At 37.6% G+C, this 23290-nt stretch overlaps 1 protein-coding gene across 50 annotated transcripts in view; it reads right to left on the bottom strand.

Moving 5' to 3' along the window:
• The window catches only part of ADGRL3 (adhesion G protein-coupled receptor L3), an 873550-nt gene that overhangs the window by 181114 nt on the left and 669146 nt on the right, over positions 1–23290 (bottom strand). For 34 of the 50 annotated variants that reach the window (XM_050789802.1, XM_050789801.1, XM_050789811.1 and 31 more), the window contains 2 exons: positions 4420–4722; positions 1511–1614 (listed from right to left, as the gene is read on the bottom strand). In XM_050789802.1, coding sequence (XP_050645759.1) covers positions 1511–1614; positions 4420–4722 — 407 coding nt within the window. The remainder of the gene's footprint in view (positions 1–1510; positions 1615–4419; positions 4723–23290) is intronic. The other 16 variants (XM_050789810.1, XM_050789813.1, XM_050789820.1 and 13 more) reach the window with 1 other exon arrangement.

Raw genomic sequence — 23290 nt, 5'->3', positions numbered from 1 at the left:
ATTTTTGAGTAATCAATCTAAGATTTTTTTTATAAGTTCCAATTACCTAAGTTATTTAAGTTTAAATGTAATGATCACATAACATAGTTTTGTAGACTCTACAGGATGAAACAAAAATGCCCTGGAAGAATAGGAGGTATTTTTTTACAAAACAAAAACATCCTGTCTATAAATCAAATGGACAACAGCTGTCTGGTCTTTGAATTATCTTTTGTCCTAAGATTAGCTGGGCTGCAGAGAAAAGAAAAGAATTAAGCATCATTATCAGTTAAAGTCACCTAGTAATTTCTACAATAAAATGATCCAACTATATTCAGAAATTATCGTGAAAACATTCAGCCTTCTAGAAGAATTATTATTGAATTTATATTAACCCCTGGGCTAAGTATCTAGGGACTGTTTTTAAAGAATTGCTAATGCAAGGAGATATGCTACTGATCTTTTAATCTGATCACATCCAGCAAGAGTTATTTGCCCTGGGGTCTGAGCTACACTGTAATAAAATCAAAGGACATAAAAACTGTGGCAGGAACAGTGCTGAAATTGGAGAAGCATCATTATGAATAGCAACAAGTATGGAGATGCATATGTAAGAGGGTAACTAGAGTCAATATAACCACTATTCTTCCATGATTTAGGGTAAATAGATAGTTATGGCTCATCTGCTAAATGATCTACTGGGTAGATATTTATGGATTATTATACAGTATATTATTGAGGATAAGTCTGGTTAAAAACAAATAGAGAAAACAGCAAATGGCACAGGCAGGCTTTTAGTAAGGTCATCATTTGTAATATTTCTTGGGAAAATCTCTCTCAGAAATTCCTCAGCATAGCTAATGTGCCATAGAAGGACTCTCCATTTTAGGAGTGCATAAATTCACATAAATTGCTATAATAAGGATTCATCCCATAACCCTTTTGGCATAAATGCACATCTGGTCTCTGTTTGTAATGAAATCAATTCAAAGCCCCACAGTGCATTAATAATAAAAATGTTCAACATATTGCAACCAAATAAGCTCTGAAAATTTGAGTCTGCAAGATTCTGTCACACATGTGTATACTTTTAACACTGATAAATGACTAGGTTACAGAACATTAATCAGATGCCTTAAGATTCCAAAGGTAGACTTTGAAAAATTATAATTATTATTTCCACAGGAAAACCCATATGTATGTATGCTAGAAACTTTTACTTGCTTAATTTATAATGCCTCTTGGACTTTTATATCTGTAGTTCACAATACCATAGAAATTTTATTAATAATAAAATTATTATAAGCAATATAAGAGGAAATTCATGGATTTGCACTTTAAAAACAACAAAATTCTAGAATTAGCTCATAACGTATTAGAGGTTGTCATTAAATGTGAAATTAAATTAAAATGGAAGAATTTTTCTACATTGATTTTAAAAGAATTCTTGACTGTTTTGTTTCCAACAGCTATCATCAACAGCAGATAATATAGTTTTAGCAAAGACTTTCTTGTTAGTCACAAGATTTACCTTCTGTGTTATATGATTGACCCAAGGAGAAGAACAGTTGCTGAGATCTGGTCCTTGGGGATCCCAAATTCCATCAGGAGCAAGGCATAGATAAGTTGATACACCTATAATAATGAGAGAAATATATCTGTTTCTTTTTCTGAGAATGACTTCACATCCATAGTATATTTAAAAATGAGCAAAGGTAAAAATGAGATAATTAAATTGACACAATGTTTATTAAAACACCAGATACAGTGCCAGGTAAGCATTTAGCACTAGAGAAATGTAGTACTCCAAACAAAAACATACAATATATTTGAAGCACTTGTGGCAGCCACATTAGGTATGGGGACTGTTTTGTTTTGTTTTGTTTGAGACGGAGTCTCGCTCTGTCACCCAGGCTGGAGGGCAGTGGCAAGATCTCGGCTCACCGCAACCTCTGCCTCCCAGGTTCAAGTGATTCTCCTGCCTCAGCCTCCCAAGTAGCTGGGACTACAGGTGCACCCCACCACGCCCGGCTAATTTTTGCATTTTTAGTAGAAACAGGGTTTCAGCATATTGGCCAGGCTGGTCTCAAACTCCTGACCTCGTGATCCACCTGCCTTGTCCTCCCAAAGTTCTGGGATTATAGGCGTGAGGCACCGTGTCCAGCTGGGGACTGTTTTTAAAGAATTTCATGTGTGAGATGATGTGATATGTGCCTCTGTGGAGCTTAGTGCTTGACTTTGTAGAGGAAAAGTAGCAGCTGAGCCTTAAAGGAGTAAGTGTGCAGGTTTTTCAGAAAAAAAAAACAAGGTGGAAAAGGCCATTCCAGGTGGAAAAATATATGCTCTTTGGGAAACGTCAAGTTTTTTTGAACTGGGGTCTACTGGACTGGGGAGTTGTATTTAATGAAAGTGGAAAAGTAAACCAGATCATAAACTCCCTTGTCTATCATCTGTGGGTGCTGGAAAATCAATGAGAATATTAAAAGAGGAGATAGATGATGAGCAAATTTGAGTTTTGAAATGATATTTCTGGCAGGAACATGGAAGATGAATTTCAGAGAGTAATGGAGTGATGGTGAGGAAGCTACTGCAATAATTCAAGTGAGAGACTGTGGGGGCCTAGATAAAGGCATAAGAGAATGGACAGAGATGAGTAACAATGAGACTGGGGTGTATTGACAGTAATCCCTGAGGGCTTCAGAAAATATCTTTTCCAATTGTCACAGAAAAATAATGACACATTTCTGCAGAGCAAAGTGCTTTCAAATAAAGTGTTTCACTAATCTTCAAAACTAAGTTCTGCAGTAGGGGGCTATTATTATTTTTCTTTTAGAAGTAAAGGAACTGAAACCTAGAACTAAGGAAACAGAGCTAAGAAAGAAGGTGGCTCCCAACTGTTCTCTGATACCAGGATCACAGAAAACTTTACAAATAAATATTCTCCCTCTTTTTCTTAAAGAAAATGAATATTTTTGAATGTTTTAAAATATTTTGCTGGAAAAAAGTGTATTTTTTATAAAAATCAAGATACCCTTTGGTCTTCCCACCCACCATTTCCTATACCACGGAATATGAAATGATATACCCATATCAGAACTTTCTAAAAAAAAACTTCTTTCCTTAAAGGATCCAAATCAATAATACCCAAGGAGAAAGTCCCTGAGAATGCGAGGTGACATACATTGTGAATTTCTCTTATTTACATATTTTAGAGAATAATGCAAACGTGACAAGTATTCATTTACGAATATCAATGTATGCAACAATAAGAAAATCAGAATACCTTTGCTTAAGCAAAATAAATAATAATATGGTTACCATATGAAGATATTATGAATTATATCAGTAATAAAATAGGCAAAGAAGGCCGGGCGCAGTGGTTCATGCCTATACTCCCAGAAATTTGGGAAGCTGAGGCTGGCGGATCACCTGAGGTCAGGAGTTTGAGACCAGCCTGGCCAACATGGCGAAACCTGTCTCTACTAAAAACACATACACACGCACAAAAATTAGCTGGGCATGGTGGTGGGCGCCTGTAATCCCAGCTACTCAGGAAGCTGAGGAAGGAGAATCTCTTGAACCCTGGAGGCAGAGGGTGAGCCGAGATCCTGCCGCTGCACTCCAGCCTGGGCGACAGACTGAGATGCCACCTCAAAAAAAAAAAAAAAAAAAAAAAAAGAAAAGAAATATTGAGTTCTTATCTATCCCCTAGAGGAAACAATGCAGGATTGTTCTCTGGTGGATGCATGAGTGCTAGGTTGACTCCTACAGCGTGGTCCCCAGCAGTGTTAAGAGCCTTTGACCATCAGAGGACAACTACAATGGCTGATAAAAAGGAGAGTCAAACGTTCTCTTTTGTAACATGTTAGGTCGTTTCCATGATAATCTTCTAATATAGAAGTCCTCGACCTCATTTTCTGCAATCATTATCTGATGGTTGGTGATAAGCATGAGACTAACTCCCAGCAATCAAGTAATCCCCTCTGGACTGCTGCATAGAAAAGCTGAGCCTCTAGAGTAGCCTGAACATCTACAGCCTAACTTTACCTTGACCCAGAGACCTGAGACTATGAGGGCAAAACGCAGATCTCACAGGTTACCTGTGACTTAATCAGGTTACATTTTCAAACTGGAAAATAGATAGCTTTAAATTATAATTTAGCTGAGTTCAGAATTTAGTCAAATGTCAAGTAATAAAATATGTTGTAATGAAAATAAGAAAGAGGAAAGAAAGATGGAAGAAAGAAAGAAAGAAAGAAAGAGAAAGAAAAGAAAAGAAAAAAGAAAAGACAAAAGAAAAGAAATGAAAAGAGAAAAGAAAAGAAAAGAGAGACAAGGAGGGAGGGATGGAGGGAGGGAGGAAGGAAAAGGAAAAGAACACCAGAAAATAAAGCCAAAGTAACACAACAGTTTTAACTCAGTGCTTTAGCACAGACTTACCTATAGTTCCTGCAGGGCATGGCTGCTTTGCTATCTGTCCTTGACGGGTCTTAAACCACATGATTTCTCGGGCTTCCACAGGCTCACAGCTCTCTTCGAGAGCTGGGATTTGGGACGATGCTGATGGAAGGTGTGTGGTCATGTCATCAAGCACCTCAACAGCTGGATATGGGGTGCTAGTACTCCGGTTTCTTCTTCCTGACACTGACGGGGTGGTACTCCTTCCTGGGCTCAAAGTTGTGGTCCGAAGGGTGGTACTGGTGGTCGTGCTTCCCATGCCAAGGGGTCCTGTGGTAGAGATATCTGAAATAAAATTAGAAAGAAAACACCTGCATTGCTTGTTCACAGTAGGACCTCAAGATGTCCTAACACTTTAGAAATTATTTTTATTTGACAGTTGAAAGGGCTTTAAAGCTCTAGAAGTCCTCAACCTGATTTTCATTTTAAACATGGCAAAAATAAGCCAATACCAAGGTATCAGGGTGCCACTTGAGTATCAAAGCAACCAACTGATCACTGCCAAACACAGGCTTTTTAATGGTTCTTTGAAACTCAAATCCTAGAAAACAAAATTATAGCACAACTCAACTCTTCAGTAAGCTTCTTAATGCTCCCAGCCTTTTTGACAATTAGAGGATTAAAACTTTAAGCCCTCTCCTTAGAATTATCAAACTTTGTATAGAAGAGGGAACTATATAAAATTTTATTTTCACATGAAGTATAATATGGATTTCTATATATGCAGCAAACAGGGGAGAGGCCAAAAAACAAAAAAAAACAACAAACAAACAAACAAACAACCAGGAAACAGAAATTAAACTGCTGACAAGCTAAAAAATAAAGAGCAATTCTGAATATAGTCTCCTTAATCACAAATTGGAGTAGCTTAGTGATCTACTTTATTGCTCTTAGAACAGACTCACCTTCACACAATTTTCAAATTTGATTTTTATTAATATACAGTATAAGTAGTTTCCAAATGGTTACAACTCTAAATTATCCTCTAACAAGATTTTTTGAATGGGAAAGTGTATTCCAAGTTCCAAATAAAGACAGTTAGGTTCTTTGTCAGGTAATTGAACCTATGTTTCCAAGGAATAGGCATACTACGGAAATAACCACTGCAAATAATCATCTTTCTGGGAAAATATATTCATATTCTCATCATGGGAATGCAAGAGTATGCTTGTCCTTCCTGTACACAGACTGTATTCCTATCTGTAAGATTAGAAACTACTGCTAACCTCACTTATTGGCAATAAACTGTAGGAATATTGGTTCTAGTCTGATTCAAGATCACTCATGTTGAAGGAGATGTAGGGCATTCTGATACGAGCCTCTAGCTGTTTGTAATTCATTTTCTACTTCCCTTAAAATATCTTCACCTCTGCTACCCCAAGGAAGTCCCAGGTTCATCACAATGTATTTGGTGTATATAAAGCTTCCAAAGAAACAGGATAGAGATGGTGAAGGGATGGGATATTTTTGAACATTTCATCACTGACACTGCAGTATTTTCTGAAGTGATGCTTTTTATTATGCCGTTTGCCTCTTTCTTCAATTTTCCCTCCCAGTCTTCTCAGCTTTCCTTCTCTTTCTCTCATGGTCCCTTTCCATATGAATGGTAATGTTCAGAACTGCATCTACTCAAAGTTCATACAAGAAGGCAGAGTGTCTTATTTTCCCTCCTTCTTCCACATATACTATATCTCCCAAATAACCAAGTCTTTTTGATTCTGTCTCATGCCTTTATTTGAAATCCACTTATTTTTTTCTTTCTAATCATCACTACCTATGTTCAGCTCCCCATCATCAACTTTTTGTTAATGAAAGCAGTAGCAGAGCAAAATGGCAATACAGTTATTTCAATATTTACTTTTGCCAAATCAAAGCTCATGATTAAAAAAATAAAGCTGACACTAAACATATAACACAATCCCAACATAACATTTAATAACATATTTCAAAATACTAAGTGCAATTGAAAGCTTACAACTATACACAATAAAAATGACTCTAATATTTATAATTTGCATATATAATCAATCAAATGTTTTAAAAAGAAAACATTACCTACAATCAAGAAAACTGAATAACTTAAAAACTAAATTTTTAGAAAGTATTAGCTTAAAAAAAAAGTGTGTCAGTGGTGTCACTGCTGAGATGTAAGAACATTTTGTGCCGATTTTTCCAGCTGACAGAAAAATCCTTTTTGACATCATACTACTTGGGGAATGCAACAGTTTAAATGTGTCCCCCAAACTTCATGTGTTAGAAACTTCATCCCCAGTGCAAGAGTGTTGAAAAGTGGAACTTTTATGAGGGAATTAAGACCTGAGGGATCTGCCCTCATGAATGGATTAACACCATTATTGTGGGAGAGGGCTAGTTATCTAGGAAATGGGTTTCTGATAAGAGGATGTGTGTTTGGTCCCCTCCCACCTGTCTCCATCCTTCCCACAAACTGTATGCTCTCTTGCCCTTCTGCCTTCTGCCATGGGATGATGCAGCAAGAAGAATTTTGCCAGTTGTGGGGCCCTTGACCTTGAACTTCTCAGCCTCTAGAACTATAAGAAACAATTCTGTCTTTTATAAATTACCTGGTCTTGGGTATTGTTACAGTAGTAGAAAATGAACTAAGATAGGGAAGTAGTAAGGCAATAGTTAAAAGCTAGCTCCAACTATTTTCTCTAACTATTAAAGTTGGAATTATCCTTTAATTCAAATAATGCCAGCTCTCATTTGTACTTCTGAAGGGACGGTTTTGAGCAACTTTTAATTTTTTGACAGGGACTATAATCTTCTCATTGATAATGAGCTACAGTTTTTGTTTCAAACAAAGCATTACGATTTCTTCTTTGTCTTCTTTAGTTTGATCACGTAAAAATGGAGATTCTTAGCAGTTACCTGTTATTAGTTAAATAATCTCATGCTCAACTTAACTTGTTCAGGAGGCCTCTGAAGTAGAGTAGGAATTAATTTTAAAATAGAAGCTCTGTTTTTCAATTGTCTTCTTTCCCTTCTTAAGGATTATGTAGGTACTGACAAATGCTTTCTAAACGAATGCACCTTTCTTCGATTAGATATTTTAATTAGCATATAACTCTCTGGGAGAAGAAAAGATTTGTTCAGCAAAATCATTTTCACTATGACAAACTACCTAGTTACACACGTAGTGCAAGATTTCTCCAGCCTATTGTCTCAACTGCACAAATCATGCACAACGGGCCATGGCACACCACCGCAAGATTTTTGCTGGCTGTGTGGTGTAAGTATTTTAGCATGGGTTTAATAATACATCTTTATCCTCTATTTAAATGATTTATATTTCAGATTTTAAAGATAATAGAATCAAACCAAACATAATTTAACAATAGCACCAGCACCATGTAATGAAAATTAATGTTCTTTCTTTCTTTCTTTTTTCTCAAATGACCCTATTCAAATCATTCTCTACCTTGTTCCAGAGATACTCTTAGGGTATAAATTGGAATATGTTAGTTTACTGATTAAAGTGCTTGAACAGTTTCTATCTGCCCTTCAAACAAAAGCTGAATTGTTTTCTTCATGCCCAAGCTCTTCATGAGTTTCTCTCTCCAACTCATTATAATGCTTTCTCATCTTTTAAGTATATTCTTTAAACCACACAAAATTACCAGTGGTTCCCAGCTGCGCCCTGTTCTTTCTGCCTCAGGGCCTTTGCATATCCTGTAATGTGTTCTTGCCCCCATTTTCACCTGGCTAACGAACTCCTATTTATCCTTTCGGTTTAGCTTGGATGCTATCTCCATCAAGGAGCCTTTCCAAATTTACCAAGACTCGGTTATACACTAACATGTGTTTTGTTAGGATTAGTTCCTTAGCTTTTAGCGTTGTGCCTGACTAGGAGTAAATGAGCTCTCAGGAAAGGAAGATGAACATCAGGACTAGGTCAAGAAGGCAGTGAAGGGTATAGTATCCCACAAAAAGAGAAGCATAACAAAAGAAAGGAAAGGATAAATAGTAGGACAAGCAAATGGGGTAGTTAAGAGTTTATACAATTAATAGACTGGAAAATTTATTTCTTAAATGCATTTTACATTGTCCAGGAAATATTCAGGAAGAAAATTAAGCTCCCTTTCCCCCAAATGATCATATCTCAGAACAATTCTATGAAGCAATAACAATGATACAATATTTTTTAAAAACTTCAATTTGGTATGAAATACATTGGAAGGACTTAGTTTAATAGACATACTAACGTTAGGGATCAATATAGAACTTATTTTCATGGAACTGTGCCACAGAGAGATTGTCTACAAGCAGGGTCATACCATTCCATTTAACTTTAAGCAGAATTAAAATCGATTTTAAAGGCTGTCCCTGATCCCCCATACCCACCCTTCCATTCACTGCTATGTAAGACTATCGCAGGCTCTGTTCAATGCCAACTTTTGGCAGAATAAATCCTAGTGATAGACATGCTGTCACCAGTGCCCAAGAAAGGATTCATCTTATTGCTAAATACAAGAGAAAAACAAAATCTAGATTTGCTGAACAGTCACTGATTGGCAAAGTTCTAGCCCATATTAATAGGCTATGAGAGTTTATATTCCAGGAATGGAGAGGTGACATGACACTTTTTTCAATATGTACTATTATTGAATCTTACCTGATGACATAGCTAGCTTAATAAAACTATGTGTTATAAGTGCTTTGTATGGTTGTATATCAGAGAAAAGTTATTGTCTAAAAGAAATTAAGTTTAAGTGACTATTTACATAGGACATTTTATTAAAGTTTTGCAATTTTCCTTATTTCGTCACTGTTTTTGTGCTCATTGTGCTTATACAGACTAGTATTTTCATAAAAATAACTAAATAAAACTCCTTCTTAGCATTTTACCCTCATAATCTTACTTCCAAAAGAAAATTTTAATTCTCCTGTCCTTTGAAATTCACTGTTCATAACTTGTTTCTTTCTTAGAATTTGATTTAATTTGCTTAATTTTTTTCCTTCAGCCTGCCTTGTAAAGTATAAGCATTATTTTGAATGCTATTACGAGTTATAACTTCTGGAGTACAATAATAGAAAACAGTGAAAATAAACACTTGTAAAGTTCTTTACATGTTGCAATTATTATTATTATTTATTTATTTTAGACAGAGTCTCACTCTGTTGCCAGGATGGAGTGCAGTGGTGCAGTCTTGGCTCACTGAAACAACCGCCTCCCGGGTCCAAGTGATTCTTCTGCCTCATCCTCCCGAGCAGCTGAGACTACGTGCCACCACGCCCAGCTAATTTTTGTATTTTTAGTAGAGACCGGTTTTCACCATGTTGGCCAGGATGGTCTTGATCTCTTGACCTCGTGATCTGCCCTCCTCAGCCTCCCAAAGTGTTGGGATTACAAGTGTGAGCCACAACATCTGGCACATTTTGCAATATTTTTTTTTTTTTTTTTTTTTTTTTTTTTTGAGGCGGAGTCTCGCTCTGTCGCCCAGGCTGGAGTGCAGTGGCGCGATCTTGGCTCACTGCAAGCTCTGCCTCCCGGGTTCCCGCCATTCTCCTGCCTCAGCCTCCCGAGTAGCTGGGACTACAGGCGCCGCCACCACGCCCGGCTAATTTTTTTGTATTTTTAGTGGAGACGGGGTTTCATTGTGTTAGCCAGGATGGTCTCGATCTCCTGACCTCGTGATCCGCCCGTCTCAATCATCTCATTTAATTCAGACCAAAAAAAGTGTAATTATTACTATATATTCCTAGTTTTAAAAATGAGAAAATATAGGCTCAACTAGTAAGTGAATTATAATCATACAAGTAGTAACTAAACAGGCATTCTCTGACTCCATATTCCATGTTTTTAATACTGTGCTATTAAAAATGTCATTCTCAATGATTTCATGATTATGATTAATTATAAGTCTTCCTTAACACTTTAAGAAGAAGCTGAAGGAAATAAAAAGAATCTAGTAAAGTATTACTATTCTTGATCACAAACATTTTTATTATTTGGGATGGGCATCTTCTAAAAAGATTTAATACTTAAGAGAGAATATAAAATTATACAATCCAAGATAGTCTAGGCTGGGCACAGAGGCTCATGCCTGTAATCCCAGCACTTTGGGAGGCCGAGGCGGGCAGATCCCACGAGGTCAGGGGTTTGAGAGCAGCCTGGCCAACATAGTGAAATCCCATCTCTACTAAAAATACAAAAAAAAAAAAAAAAAATAGCCGGGGCATAGTGGTGGGCATCTATAGTCTCAGCTACTCAGGAGGCTGAGGCAGGAGAATTGCCTGAACCCAGGAGGTGGAGGTTGCAATGAGCCAAGATTGCCCCACTGCACTATAGCCTGGGCTACAGAGCACACTGTCACAAACAAACAAACAAACAAATAAACATAGTCTAAACTGCACAAGAGAAGAAAGGTTTACCTTCTACTCATAAAATGCATTAATTTTCTTTTTTATTCTCCTTCATGTTTTCCTTTGCTCTCTAAATATGTGCCTTCCTTCATGGTTTTCCCTTTACAAATCTTTCTTTTGCTCTAACTTCACTCTAGTAGACAATCCTTTGGCTGACTACAGAAGCATTTCCTTCTGCCCACCCTTCAAGCGTTCATTTACATCCAAAGTCCATTACTGAAGAAACCTTACCAAGGGCCTAATAGAGGAAATAAGAAAACTGAAACCATAACAACTCTCTCAGTAGCTTTTGGCTACTTGTGCAGTGCCCTGGGTAGAAAGAGGAAATTCTGCCTGAGACCCCATGGCTATCAGTTGGTGGCAGCAGATTTGATTACATCTAGTTTTTAAAAAGAAGCATTCATATTATCAGTCATGAAATTATCCAGTTCTCTTCGGAATTCATTTTAATACTTGGCTCCATGGCCTCCTGAGATAGTGAAACTCCACAGATTATCAGCAATATGAAAGTATATTTATTTTTGTAATTGGATCCATTTATATTTTCTAGTTCTCTCACGGCTAGGAGATTGAGGAAGCTGTTTTAATAAACAGAAAATTGTAGTGGCTTTATCATGTAAGATTTTGGGGGGCATTTATTTATATTATCTGGTGCATATTTAGCCCCTACCATGCCAGAAACTGTGCTGAATGTTTTACCTATGCGCTCTCGAATTTAGTACTCGCAAGCAACTTTTTGGTAAGCATACTCATCTTCATTTCAGAGATGAAATAGGTTAAATTAAATAATTTGCCCAAGTTTACATAGTTGGCAATTGTTAGGACCATGATTCTAATCCAGGTCTATTAAAATCTCTCCCTGTCCACTAGGCCAATGCTGTTGAAACTTTAACACATATGTAAACATATGTAAACATTTTAATGGATTTGGAAATTAATTTGTCCCAAATACTGTTCACATATGCTTTTATAGGCTTTACTATGGTCCAGACCTGTTGAGAACTTACTGTGCACTTATTATGGACCAGGCAATATTCTGAATACTTTACAAGGACTAACCCATTTAATTAGAACAACAAATCTGTTAGAAGGCACTATTAATTATCATTATTTTACAGATGGCAAAACTGAGTCACCAAGAGATTCAGTAATTCTCCAAAGGTTACAAATTCATAAGTAGAACAACGGAACAACACGGGCACTGTTAAGGAGACCAACCGTTTTTTTTTTTTTTTTTTTTTTTTTTTTTTGAGAAGGAGTTTCACTCTTGTTGCCCAGGCTGGAATGCAATGGCGCGATGTCAGCTCACCACAACCTACGCCTCCAGGGTTCAAGCGATTCTCCTGCTTCCGCCTCCTGAGTAGCTGGGATTACAGGCATGCACCATCACGTCCGGCTAGTTTTGTATTTTTAGTAGAGACAGGGTTTCACCATGTTGTTCAGGCTGTTCTCGAACTCCTGACCTCAAGTAATCCACCCGTCTAGGCCTCCCAAAGTGCTGGGATTACATACGTGAGCCACAGTGCCCGGCAAGGCTGTTTTCTTATGGATCAAGTTCAGGTTCTTAATATTCCAAGTTATTACAGTTAAGAGTTGGGTCTTGGCCGGGAGCGGTGGCTCACGCCTATAATCCCAGCACTTTGGGAGGCCGAGGGGGGCGGATCACCTGAGGTCAGGGGTTCCAGACTTGGCTGGTCAACATGGTGAAAGCCTGTCTCTACCAAAAAAAAAACAAAAATTAGCCGAGCGTGGTGGCAGGCGCCTGTAATCTCAGCTACTCCAGAGGCTGAGGACTGAACCCAGCGGGCAGAGGTTTCAGTGCGCCGAGATCGCGCCATTGCACTCCAGCCCGGGTGACAAAGGGAGACTCTGTCTCAAAAAATAAATAAATAAATAATAATAATAATAATAATAATAATAGAAAGCAGCCTGCTCACTGCAGTTGACAGTAGAGGAAGTAATCTTTACAGAGCTAATTTATTTTTGTTTATGGCATTTTAAATCCCCTAAGTAAGGGTTCAGGACCATCTAAGGAAAAACTGTTGATTCCACAAAGCTTGCTATAGTGTTCAGCATAGAAATAAGGCAATAAACAATGAACAAACAATAATGTGAAATAAACTCTTGCATTTCTTGAGCATTTATTATGCACCAAGTGTTCTAATGCTCTACATGCATAACTGAGGCACGGAGAGGTTAAATAAATTTCCCAATCTCATAGCATTCACAAGTGGTAGAGCCAGAATTTTAATGCAGGTAGTTTGACTCAAGAACCCATACGTACCCATATTTTCTGATGAACTGATAAAGGTTTGCAGTAATTTTTAAAAAGTGTCACAATATGGCATATGTTATATGCTTGTGAGAGAGCTCAGCTCTGGGAATTATAAGATTAATTTATTCCATCCATATTTATTAATCAACTATCATGTGAGAGGTATTATATTGGGAATAAAATGTTGAATAATAATTATTATGTTCCTTGCTCCCATGGAAACCTTCTCTAAAAAGCCTTATAGAAAAAGCTATTAAAGAAAATAGAAAATACAAAGAGGAGAAATATGCAAACTCTGTTCATTCAGCCTATATTTATTGATATTTGTCTTGCATTACACATTGTGCTGGGCATCAGGGATTCAGAGATGAAGCAAAGAGTACTACCCTTAAGAAGATTTAATAAACTGTATCTTATGGATGCTACAACATCATCAATTATTCTATGTACCACTTAGAAAGAAAAAAAAAAAATCTCTGTCAATTTAACTCTGACGTGCCTTCAATGGTTAGGCACATCCCAACTCATGAGATGTTAAAGGGTAAAATGAGACTATTCGAATTAATGAAAAATGTAGTAGTAACGGACATATCTCCTTACAATATAATGAAGTAAACACTCCATCATTTAAAAGTGATGTAACCTTGGACAAATTGTAATGCCTCTCTGTGCCTTAGACTTTTTTCACCTGCTAAACAGAGATAATAATATATTTGTATTTATTTGAGGAGAAAAATGGAAATATGCATTTTTAAAGTACCTAGCAAAGTATATGGCAGAGAATAATAGCTTAATAAATGTTTTCTTTTTTTTTTTTTTTTGACACGGAGTCTCGCTCTGTCGCCCAGGCTGGAGTGCAGTGGCCGGATCTCAGCTCACTGCAAGCTCCGCCTCCCGGGTTCACGCCATTCTCCTGCCTCAGCCTCCTGAGTAGCTGGGACTACAGGCGCCCGCCACCTCGACCGGCTAGTTTTTTGTATTTTTTAGTAGAGACGGAGTTTCACCATGTTAGCCAGGATGGTCTCGATCTCCTGACCTTGTGATCCGCCCGTCTCGGCCTCCCAAAGTGCTGGGATTACAGGCTTGAGTCACCGCGCCCGGCCAAATGTTTTCTGTTAGTAGTAATATTGTTATTTATTCCTTAACCAAGAATTATTGATTGCTTACCACATGCCAACTACTATCCTAAGTGCCGGGGATACAGAAGTAAACCATGAAAACAACAAAAACATAAAAATATCTGCCCTCATAGAGCTTACATTAGTAGGAAAGACAGACAGTAAATAGGATAAAAGTAAAAACATGCATTATATTAGATATTAAGAAGTGTTAAGGATAAGAAGAAGACAAGCAGAGGAGGGGGATATGCTGTGTTGGGGGAAGGGAATTGCAGGATTTTTTGTTTTGTTTTGTTTTTTGAGACAGAGTCTCACTCTGATGCCCAGACTGGAGGGCAGTGGCACAGTCTCAGCTCACTGCAACCTCTGCCTCCTGCGTTCAAGTGATTCTCCTGACTCAGCCTCCCCAGTAGCTGGGTTTACAGATACCTGCCACCATGCCTGGCTAATGTGTGTGTGTGTGTGTGTGTGTGTGTGTGTGTATTTTGTATTTTCAGTAGAGACAGGGTTTCACCATGTCGGTCAGGCTGGTCTTGAACTCCTGACCTCAATCAATCCACCACCTCGGCCTCCCAAAGTGCTGGGATTATAGGCATGAGCCACCATGCTCAGTTGCAAGTATTAACTGGATGTCAAGCATAGCCTGACTGTTAAGATGACAATAAAGATTTTGATAAAAGAGGCAAAGTGAGGGGTGTAAATAACTTTTTAAGCAGTGGGAATGGCATCTGCAAAGGGCTAGACACAGTGAGGGAGCAATGTGGCTGGAGCATAGTATGTGAGTCATATGAAAGGCAGTATGAAATGAGGACAGAGAGATGATGAGGACTACAGCATATGGGTGTTGACAGGCCATGGTGAGAACTTTGGCATTTACTCTGGGTGGTGTGGGAAGCCACTGGAAGGTTTTCAGCAGAGAAATGATGTGATAAAACTTTCACTTAATAGGATCACTTGAGTTGTTGTGTTGAAGAGTGATTGAATGAGAGAGGAGTCAGTGTACCTATTTGGCTAAACATCTGTGGTGGTAATGGTGATAATGACAATTAGAATGGTATGGATATAAACATACATAATACAGCATGGGGGTGTGAGAGAGGTGGCGGTGGCTTTTGAGTATGGATACCATGATCCTCACTGGCACATGGTAGCCCTTCAGTCATTGTTGGCTGAATTGAACTAATGTTTGCTTCTTCACTGTAGTGAAATGAATTTGTTCTTCTTATACAAATTCTTCTATAGCTCCATTTCAATTATTATTACTTGTTTAAACTTGAAACAATCAAATAAATATACTGACCCCAAGCAATATGAAAATGTTAATACAGTTATGTTAGTGTTCTCATTACTGTGAAATTGCTAAAAGTTTTAATTGATGGGAATGCCAAATAAACTTTGGGAGTGAGAAAAACATAAAAACAAATAAATAAACTGGGAGATTCAGTTCAACTGAATCAGAGTTGATTGATTTCTCAGTGAACAACAAAACATACCAAGGGCATAAGTAGTTGAATTAGTATAGATTTAGAGTCATTTCTTAGGGCTAGCCTCAATATTGTATTTTACTTCTCGAGTTTTGATATCATTGTTACCTAGTTACTGAAGTTATTGCCTAATATTTCTAGAGACACATTTTTTTTTTTTTTTTTGAGATGGAGTCTCGCTCTCTCCCCCAGGCTGGAGTGCAGTGGCGGGATCTCAGCTCACTGCAAGCTCCGCCTCCCGCGTTCACACCATTCTCCTGCCTCAGCCTCCGGAGTAACTGGGACTGCAGGCGCCTGCCACCTCGCCTGGCTAGTTTTTTGTATTTTTTTTAGTAGAGATGGGGTTTCACCCTGTTAGCCAGGATGGTCTCGATCTCCTGACCTCATGATCTGCCCGTCTCAGCCTCCCAAAGTGTTGGGATTATAGGCTTGAGCCACCGCGCACGGCCAAGACACATATTTTTATATTAACTTGTGAATTATAATTTAAGTATGATGATAAAGGGATACCAGAATATAAATGCTGTGGAAGATTTAGTTATGAATAAGTATAAAGTTAAAATAAATTTAAGAAAAATAAAATTAGCCAGGCGAGGTGGCTCACACCTGTATTCCCAGCACTTTGGGAGGCCAAGGCAGGGAGATCATCTGAGGTCAAGAGTTCGAGACCAGCCTGGCCAACATGGTGAAACCCTGTCTCTACTAAAATAAAAAAACTAGCCGGGCATGGTGGCATGCACCTGTAATCCCAGCTACTTGGGAGGCTGAGGCAGGAGAATTGATTGAGCCTGGGAGGCGGAGGTTGCAGTGAGCCAAGATTACGCCACTGCACCCCAGCCTGGGCAACAGAGCTAGACACCATTTCCAAAAAAAAAGAAAAAGACAATTATCCTCCATGTTTGGAAATAGAAAATTTAAAGTGAACAGTAAAAACAAGCCTGTAATTTAAACTTCAAGTTTTTTCTCTTTTTAAGAATGCACTTCTGGTAACTTTGATCTATTGCAGATGGTTAGAGAATAAATATGCATTTGTCTTTGTTACATATGTGTTCATTTCTAAGAAACGGATAAAATGTAAGGCCCTATTTTGATTATTTGTTTTGTTGTTTATATTTAGAGTCTGGAAGACAAAGAAGATTATATTACTTTTCAAGTACCATATCATAAAATATGTCTTTAAAAAAATTAGTATTGATTTTTCATCAAATAAACATAAGGATGAAACAAACAAGAGATCCAACTAGGTGCTATAATGGGAATACATGGTTGAGTAAAACAAGGCCCCTTTCCTCAAAGAGCTTAAAATTAGACTCCTTAAGGAGTCTAATTTTATCATGGGTTGTAGAGTTAAAGCTTGACTCTTCAATGTGACTACCTAATAATGAGACTCACTGAATTTTCTCTAAGACTGGTGAGGCCATTAAACATTTCATTTTTCTGAAGTAATTTAAATAGCAAAAAAGAGCGAGCTGCATAATTGGCATATAAATGATTCCTGAATTCAAGTGAAACCACAAAAATATTGTAAATCTTTTTTTTTGAGACGGAGTCTGGTGCTCTGTTCCCCAGGCTGGAGTGCAGTGGCGCAGTCTCGGCTCACTGCAAGCTCTGCCTCTAGGGTTCATGCCATTCTCCTGCCTCAGTTTCCCAAGTAGCTGGGACTACAGGCCCCCGCCACCATGCCCGGCTAATTTTTTGTAATTTTAGTAGAGACAGGGTTTCACTGTGTTAGCCAGGTTGGTCTCCATCTCCTGACCTCGTGATCCGCCCACCTCGGCCTCCCAAAGTGCTGGGATTACAGGCATGAGCCACCACGCCCGGCCTATTGTAAATCTGTCTAAATCACTTAATAATCAGTGTACAGAGTATACACTTGATAGATAAATTAAGTCATTCTACCACAACCACATGTAAACTATACAGTTCTTCTTAAGTGCAAGGAAATTTGGCATTCCACTTTGTTTTCCTTATATTACTTGCTTTGTAGTAAGTACTCAGTAGATGCAAAATGGGTGAGTGACAAAATAAATATCTATAATTTATTTTGAAAAGTATATTTTCAGAAGATCTATATATACTACTATGTCTAATTACACTGTGACTTTGATAAAGTTGGATTAAAGATTTGATCACCCACTCCAGACTAAATTTTATAACAAAACTTAATATGAGTTTTAAATTTTAACTTGCATATTTTTAGTCACTAATTCATAATTACTTTCCTCTAGAAATAGAAGAAAGAACAGGAATCACCTATTTGGAACTAATGACTAAGTGGTTGAGTAATCAGGACAATGTATTTTCTGATGATATGGATTTGGAAACAGAATTCTGGATGTTTATCTCTAAGACAAATATTTGCAGTTAGTCTGTAGGTTGAGGACTCAGTAACTTCTCCTCAATCACTTATTTATCACTTTATTTTCTTTATACTATCATGGCCAACCAAGCCTACCCACCACCTTTTAAATTAATAGAGTAGCTGTGCATGGCGGATCATACCTATAACCTCAAGAATTTGGGATGCTGAGGTATGAAGATTGCTTGAGCCCAGGAATTTGAAACCAGCCTGGACAATATAGCAAGACCACCTGTCTGTACTAAAATTTTTTAAAAAATCAGCCGGGCATGGTGGTGCATGTCTGTAGTCCCAGCTATTTGGGAGGCTGAGGTGGGAGGATTTCTTGAGCCCAGGAGTTCAAGGCTGTAGTGAGCTATGATTGTGCCACTGCACTCCAGCCTGGATGACAGAATGAGACCTTGTTTCAAATAATGATAACTAATTAATCAATATAGTAAAAAGACCTGAAGACCTCCCAATTTTGCTTTCTCTTGATTGTTTTCTTTTTAAGAATATGGAGTCTTGCTTTCCACAAGTTCAAGCTAAGCATCCCTAATCTGAAAATTTGAAATTGGAAATGCTCCAAAATCTGATGTCACAAGTGAAAAATTCCACACCTGACCACATGTGATGTGTGCACAAAATTATTAGAGATATTGTGTAAAATTACCTTTGGGCTACATGTGTAATGTACATATAAAACATAAATTAATTCCGTGTTTAGACTTGGATACTATCTCTAAGACTTCTCATTATGTATATGCAAATATTCCAAAATCTGAGAAAGTCTGAAATCAGAAACATTTCTGCTCCCAAGCATTTCAGATAAGGCAATATACAACCTGTAGTAATAAATGGGTCAAAGAAGCAGATTGCTTAGGGAAATCTGCCCAGAGGGTCAGTGAGAATTCTTATATTAATTTTAATAATACCAACACACAATATGTTATTTGGTAACACATAATGTTATTCAACAATAGTAACATTATAATCAAATTCAGATTATGCCTATATATTGTCAACTCTGTTTCAGGAGAGTTCTAAAGACAGAAAAATATTTCTTCAAATTCTCTTGCCTACTCTATGATATTTCAATATTTCAGATGATAGAAAATTGGGGCATAAAGGATATAACAATCTTTAAAAAAAATAAACCTTAAAGGGACATATTAAATCAATATTAAAATGTACAATATGAAGAAGATCAAACTATTTTGGAATCATAATTGTAGATGGCCCATAGAATTTAAGAGTCAAAAATAATAATAATTTAAGAGTCAATGAGTGATAATGGAATTCCACTCATACCTTAGCCTCTTGGAAGCATAGACTGATCTTCATACAGGGGAATGTCAAGAATTTATGTAAGACTCTGCAGACCAAATTTTACCCCAAAAGCACCACAAAGACAGAGACTGTTGCTGTTTTGCTTGATAACAACTCTCAATGTCTTGAGCAGCGTGTGACACAGAAGGGGGGTCAAATAATAGTTGATAAATAAATGAACTCTAACATCAACAACCTTGATTTACTCCAAAATATTAACATTGAGACTCACAAATGTGATCATTCATGTACCCAGAGGAGATCACCCTACTTCATCTTTTGACTGTTTTCACTCTAATATGTCTGTTCTATTACAATGGCTTGTTCAAAAAAATTTTTATTTCAAAATACTTATAGACTTACAGGAAGTTGCAAAGATAGTCCAGCTTCCCTCAATGACAATGACTTTTACAGCTATAGTAATATGCAAAACCCAAAAAACCAAACATTGGTTACATGGTCATTAACTTGACTGCAGACCTTATTCAGTTTTCACCTGCTATGGGCTCAATTATGCCTCCATTTCCCCAAAATTCATACATTGAAGTTCTAATCTTGGGTACCTCAGAATGTGACTCTATTTGGAGATATAGAGCTTTTATAAAACTAACTAAGGTAAAATGAGGTCACATGGGTGGTCCCTAATCTTATATGATTGATGTCCTTATAAGAAGGGGAGATTAGGACACAAATTACACAGCAAAAGGATGTGGAATAGTCTGTTTCCACACTTCTATAAAGATAATCCCTGAGATTGGATAAGTTATACCAAATTGGTCTGACTCACAGTTCACATGGCTAGGGAAGCCTCAGGAAACTTACAATCACGGTGGAAGGCGAAGGGGAAGCAAGTCATGTCTAGCATGGCAGCAGGCAAGACAGAGTATGAAGGGGGAACTGACAAGCACTTTTAAAATCATCATCAGGTCTCGTGAGAACTTAGTCAGTATCATGAGAACAGCATGGGGGAACTGTTCCCATGATCCAGTCACCTCCCAAGGTAATGGTCACGTACCAGGTCCCTCCCCTGATATGTGGGTATTACAATTTGAGATGAGATTTGAGTGGTGACACAGAGCCAAACCATTATCAGGATGACCATGTGAAGACAAAATGAGACAGTGGTCATCTCCAAACCAAGGACAGAGGCAAGAAACCAAACCTACAGACAGTTGAAGCTTGGACTTTTAGTCTCCAGAATGGTGAGACAGTAAATTTATGTTGTTTAAGCCAGCCAGTGTCTGTTACTTTGTTATGGCAGCCTTAGCAAACTAATACATCACCATTTCAAAAAGTCTCCATTCACGTGTGCATGTGTGTAGTTCTCTGCAATTTTATCTCATGTATGGATTTGTATAACCACTTACAATCACATACAACCACATTCAAGATACAGAACAGTTTCATCACTATGAAAGAATTGTGTTGTGCTACTCCTTTGTATTCATACCAACTACTCACTCCTATCCCTATCTCCTGGCAACCACCAAACTGTTCTACATCTCCATAGTTTCACTGTTTCAGGGATGTTATATAAATAAAATCATACAGCAGGGAACCTTTTGAGGTAGAATTTTTCACTAAGCATAATGTTTTCAGGTCCATCCATGTTGTATATATCAATAGCTAAATTATCTCTCTGCATCATCCCATGATTTCCTACCATCAGTCTTTCATCTTGCAGCAGGACTGACCTTTGAAAAATGCAGATGTGATGTTCTCTCACTTTTAAAACTCCCATCGATTTCATCAATTCAGAATCCTCAAACTTGTTGTAAAAAGCCCTCCAATCCATGTTCTGCCAACCTCTCAAAGTTCCACTTGAGCTCCTCACCTTTGCTCTCTCTCTTCTAATTATCCTAGGTTTATTTCCTGTGTCCTTAAAAGGCCCCTTCTCATCTTCAATGATGTGGATATTTCTTTCTCAAACTCTCTATTGTCTTCTTCCCTCCCAGGCATTTATTTTTCATACTCTCTACTCTCTTCTTCCCTTCTAGGCCCAACTCCCTTTACTTAATTATACCACTAATTCTTTGAATATCTGTGATTTGTAATGATTGTAAGCAGAAAATAAAAAAAAAAAAAGAAGAAAGAAATCGTCATTTTTGGATTACTTATATTTGTATTCAATATATGGCTATTTTCTAGACATTAATTCAGAAAAAGAATTCAAAATTTCATTCTTGCTGGGAAGCGGTCATATTTTACACCACTAGCCAGGCAGGGCCATGCATCAGGGGAAGAAACAGTTCTTCATGAGTATCAGTTATTGTATTTTCTTACTGTGAAACTTTGGGCAAACCCCTAAACTGGACTAAGCGTTGTTCCCTTAAAAAAAAAAAAAAAAAAAAAAAAAAAACTGAATAAAACAGACTTACGAATGATATTGTAATATTGAGCATCCAGCAACCCAGCACAGTTTCTGATATATAACAAGTGCTGAATAAATGTTTTAAATATTTGATATACATGTGAAAAGTCATATGAGATATGCAAATAGTGCAAACATACAGAGAAATTATTTAAAAACTATCTAAACCTATTTGATAGTATAATTTCCACATCTCCTAAAAACTGCATTATGAATACAGCTCTTTTTCTGTTTTCTAATTTTTTTTAGAGACAGGCTTTCACTATGTTGCCCAGGCTGGTCTCGAACTCTTGGACTCAAAAGATCCTCCCACCTTGGCCTCCCTAAGTGCTGGGATTATAGGCCTGAGCCACTGCACCTGGCCTGAGTACAATTTATGTAAAACAGAAATTCTGATATCTCCTAAAAAAGTGCGAAGTACACTTTCAATCTGACATAATGCAGTATTCTCAGTCATCACATATGTTGACCACAGAACATGCCTTACAGTACAAATCAAACAGATGAAATAGTATCTGAAAACAACTCTAGTTGTTTGTAGACCTCAAAAGAAGGCAATGGATAAAAAAATTCAATGTAATCATAAAACTTGTGTTTAGCAATATTTGTGTCACCTTGCTTAACAATGAATCCATTTAATGTTATCTTTTTAGTATTACCCTTTCACTTTTGAAATTAGTTTCCAACACTATGTAGAAATTAAGTTGGCTTATACTACAAGCAAAGGAAAACAGAGTTCAGTATCAAGGAATGAACATTCAGCTTATACTTAAAGTATAATAAACAGGCAATGTTCTCCAGCAAAGATCTAGTAAACAAAATTTATTATAACAAGTCCATTTAAATTTAGGTTGGAGAGATTCAATACCTATTTTTGTGTTATGTGATTCACATTACCTTATTAGTCTTTCACTATTCCATTTATCTTATTTATAATTATGTATTCTAAATGCAAGAGAATTTCCATCTACCACTGGCAATGAAGAAAAATCCAGGATGGCTTTTCCATTCCTCAATCCTCCAACCCTAAATAATGTGGAAAGTCTTTTATAGAGAGAAAGAAAATGAAACAGAAAGAAGACTGACAAAGTGCAGGTCTACAGAAAAAAAGGCACAAATAAAACTAGGCAATTTTGTGTGTTGACTATAAAAGAGCATTTTGATGTTGTTGAAAATATTTTACACAGGCCGGGCGCGGTGGCTCAAGCCTGTAATCCCAGCACTTTGGGAGGCCGAGACGGGCGGATCACGAGGTCAGGAGATCGAGACCATCCTGGCTAACACAGTGAAACCCCGTCTCTACTAAAAAAATACAAAAAACTAGCCGGGCGAGGTGGCGGGCGCCTGTAGTCCCAGCTACTCAGGAGGCTGAGGCAGGAGAATGGCGTAAATCCGGGAGGCGGAGCTTGCAGTGAGCCGAGATCCGGCCACTGCACTCCAGCCTGGGCAACAGAGCGAGACTCCGCCTCAAAAAAAAAAAAAAAAAAAAAAATATTTTACACAAATGAAAAAGTGGTGATGGTTATCATGTGAAGGGGTTCTGTGGTCTCCCTT

This window comes from Macaca thibetana, chromosome 5, assembly GCF_024542745.1.
Source record: "Macaca thibetana thibetana isolate TM-01 chromosome 5, ASM2454274v1, whole genome shotgun sequence".
Classification (NCBI taxonomy): Eukaryota; Metazoa; Chordata; class Mammalia; order Primates; family Cercopithecidae; genus Macaca; species Macaca thibetana.
The sequence above is the reverse complement of the archived record's forward strand: the minus strand, read 5'-3'. Positions and strand labels throughout refer to the sequence as shown.